The sequence below is a fragment of the Stegostoma tigrinum genome, chromosome 5, assembly GCF_030684315.1.
Source record: "Stegostoma tigrinum isolate sSteTig4 chromosome 5, sSteTig4.hap1, whole genome shotgun sequence".
NCBI lineage: Eukaryota > Metazoa > Chordata > Chondrichthyes > Orectolobiformes > Stegostomatidae > Stegostoma > Stegostoma tigrinum.
Window position 1 is genome coordinate 66,707,173 of NC_081358.1, and position 3,636 is coordinate 66,710,808.

The window sequence follows — 3,636 nt, forward strand, 5'->3', positions numbered from 1 at the left end:
ATTACACAATATAGGATAAGAATCATAATTTTGAACGCTCCCGACATGTTATGCACTAGAATGACTTCAATTTAAAATAACTTTGCAGCCTGCAATACATAACTTTAAAAAAATCTTATGACCCCAATTGTGTATATCCAAAAATGTTACATGCTGTTGCAACTGATCTCTCAGGAACCTTACCCCTCAACAGTCCGTTACACTGTGAACAGAATTAGAAGTTGACAAAAACAACTTAAAACAGCGAATTTCAGCATCGGACCCAGACATCATGCTGATTGGTGGAGGGTGTGAGATCAGTACTCCTCTGCCTACAAGTGCTCATTTGGCATGAAAGCGCAGATCAGCAGTCAGAGCTGATAGTTAAGAACGAAGATCGGTCAGTATTTGCTTGCTTTTTATCCAATCTGTTAAAACAATAAAATGGATTGTGGACGGCTTTTGGATGTATTCTGCCTCCCCCGCACACCTATAAAAATAATCAGTGATGGAGGATTTTTACAGTCATTCTCGAATTTTTTAATCAGACGGATCAACAAGTGCTTGATAGCTAAGCGGCTCGTGTATTTCACTGATCTCCTGTCTATAAGCATAGATGTGACAAAATGGAACGTCGTCTAGGACAGTTAAATAGTTACGATAAGACTGTACAACTGGAGGGTTACAAGTAGCTGCGCCGGCTTTTACTAGAAATTATGCCTTTTCCTAAGGTTATGCCCTACGTTTTTGTTAATAGTTTTTGTGCTTAACAGTGCTGGGAAACTCGGGATTCGCGCAATCATTCAACATCCGCTAGGATTTATAGCGTCAGTATCCGACCTTACAGAACACACGCAAAAATATTACAAGTATATCAGATTACAAACGCAGACTTCGACCTGAAAATTTCCAAAACTTTATTAACTTGTGATCAAAAGTGCAAAACCGTACAAAATATTTTATTTCAATAAGAAATTAAATATTTACATAATGATTGCTGAAGCAATTCTCGTCCAGTAAAAACCGCGCTGTTTGTGGAAGACTCTGGTTCTACAAATTTCCCCATTATTAAAAAATAAAATCCCAAATGATAAAAAGGCGTATTGTTTAAGATCGTTGCGCAAAGGACACCAAAAACAAGCCGTTGTACAACTTTCTGAAGCACAAAATAAAAGCAAGAATACTTTAAATACACAACCTTAAATATCAGGCAACATTTTCAGAACACCCTGAGCACAACTACAATTGTAAAAGGAAAATATTTTTGGTTTGTAATACTGTCGATACTTTTGTCTGCTCTTTATTTTGAGAAGGTGGTTTCCCCTCTACGCTGAAGGGAAACTGGAATAATACATGGCACTACTAGCGTCGGAAAGGACGGAGGAAATCAAATTGTTCTCTGCAGAGGTCAATCCATTTGGGTTTGCTTCTGGTGTACTGTAGGAAAGTCCTGCTAGATCGGATCGAGAAACTGACGTTAGGTATTGCTCGAACTCATTGCGATCTACGTCAGCCAGAAGATCCGCTTGACTGAGGTGCTCCAGATTGTCTACATGGTGTGGGTCCGCTGGTGGAGACAATTGTCCTATATGCACGTGTTGGGCCCGCTGGCTATTTGCCGAACACATCTGGTTGTAGTACATTGCCACCACGCTCTGACAAGAGCCGAGAGTCCCGTGGAAACTGTTGTCGTGGTGTCCTAGTTGATCATCACCCAGCTCAACTCTGTGCCTTCGGAACATAGCTATCTGGCCTTCCTGGGTAGAATAGTCGGGATGCTGGTGGTGGTAACTGGTGTTGTTCGCGTAAGACATCATTTGGCAATCTTCTTGTAAATGCGGAGGGAAAAACATGGAATTTGCTTCCAGAACATCTAAAGGAGAGGTCTCGGGAGTTGGCAAGCCGAAACTGTCCATGCTGTTTGTTATGGTTTGCGTATCCCTGTAATGACTGAGTGGGGGAATCTGACTTTGGAGACAGTAACTAGTGTCGTGATATGTGAGATTCATGCTTTGACCGCAGAGGCGGGCCTCGCTGCCCAGCTGTGGCTGGGAGATGCCATGCATCAGCAGGCCCGTGTCTACCCGCTTAATTCTCTTAATCTGTTTTCTCCGCCGGGGCCGATACTTATAATTGGGATGTTCTTTCATATGCTGAACTCGAAGTCTCTCTGCCTCTTCCACGAAGGGACGTTTCTCAGCCAAAGAAAGCCCTCGCCATGATTTCCCTGCAGATACACAAAACAATAACGATCATGACAACTTCAACGGAACAAGGCACATTCACATTTCGCGAATATTTATTTACTATTTAAATCAATATAGCTCCTGAGGAATTCCACCTCTTTCATTTATCACGGAAATCTGGATTATTGTATTTATAGATGCAGTGCTAGTTTGAAATACTGTCAATGTTCGCTTGGGGTAAAGTGAAAGCCCGTCTGGTTTACACTGCCTTTCGCCGGGTCTTGTACTTACCCAACATCTTGCTAAGTTCGGCGTTGTGCAGATCCGGGTTCTGTTGAGCTAGCCTCTTGCGTTCGTCTTTCGCCCAGACCATGAAGGCGTTCATAGGTCGACGGATGCGGTTCTCAGACTTGGCCCGGTTGGCATTGCTCGCCGGGTCAGCAGTGCTGCCAACCTTACTCTCCCCGAGAGTACTCATAGATTCAGCCCACTGGCAGGATCCCAATGCCGGCAACATTCCCGCCATGTGGCATCTACTCTGTGTCTGGTCGTCACTGGCGTAACCAGCATCAGGGCTGCTCATGCCTGGAGTGCAGCGGAGTCCGGACAGTGAGTTGAAAGACTCACCTTTCTTAATCCCACTTCGGGCAGAATAGGCAAGGCACGGCTTGATCTCTGCCTGCTCTGGCTCAGCAATGTGTGCAAACACGCAAAATAAACACAGCTCAAACGCTCAAATAATTTCTCGGCTTTGGATGTTGCAAAGCTTTTGGTAACTGGGCTTGATAAGCATCAAGGCGGCCAATCAGAAGCTAAGGGGGTGCGGCGTTGCTGGAAAAGGCTTTGGAGGTGGAGTCTAAAATTCGTCCACTCGCGGCCACGGGACCTGCCCGCGCCGCCCTGATTTGATACCTGATGGAGATTTCCGAATGGCCTTTTTTTAAAAAAACTCGGTTAATTTGCAATTTTGTTGAACGACGTATATTCAAGGCTGTCTAAAGAGACGTTGATCCACAACAGTCCAATTGGAATGCCGGCCGTTTTATTAATAATCACCTGATGGAATAATCACCTGTAACTTCAAATTTCTCCAATTATAAATCGCCCACAAGACTTGCAAAGAGACTATTTCGATGTTATTTGGAATGAAATATGACATTTTCGGTTTGAAAAAACACACAAAACAATTTTCATGCTGATTGAGATTCGTGTTTTGGAATTTTAGCTGCTGTGAGGTGATGGGTTTGCCTTATAGCTCTGGGAAATCAAAGTTTATTTTTACAGAAATTGCTGGACAAGCTCAGAAGGCCTAGCAGCGTCAGTGGAGAGAAACAGAGTTAACGCTTAGGGTCCAGTGATCCTTCTTCAGAAGTGAGACTCCTTTTCAGAACGGACTACTGTACCCGAAGCGTTAACTCTCTTTTCTCTTGACAGATGCTGCCAGACCTGCTGAGTTTTACCAGCAATTTCT

At 43.7% G+C, this 3,636-nt stretch overlaps 1 protein-coding gene across 1 annotated transcript; it reads right to left on the reverse strand.

The window, feature by feature from the left end:
• Window positions 1-879: 879 nt before the first annotated feature.
• On the reverse strand, window positions 880-3,170 carry LOC125451852 (transcription factor Sox-17-alpha-like). Its single transcript, XM_048529507.2, has 2 exons — window positions 2,457-3,170; window positions 880-2,206 (listed from the first exon to the last, which is right to left on the reverse strand). Exons 1-2 carry the CDS (start codon window positions 2,746-2,748, stop codon window positions 1,305-1,307), a joined length of 1,194 nt encoding a protein of 397 aa, XP_048385464.1. The 5' UTR covers window positions 2,749-3,170; the 3' UTR covers window positions 880-1,304.
• Window positions 3,171-3,636: the final 466 nt, after the last annotated feature.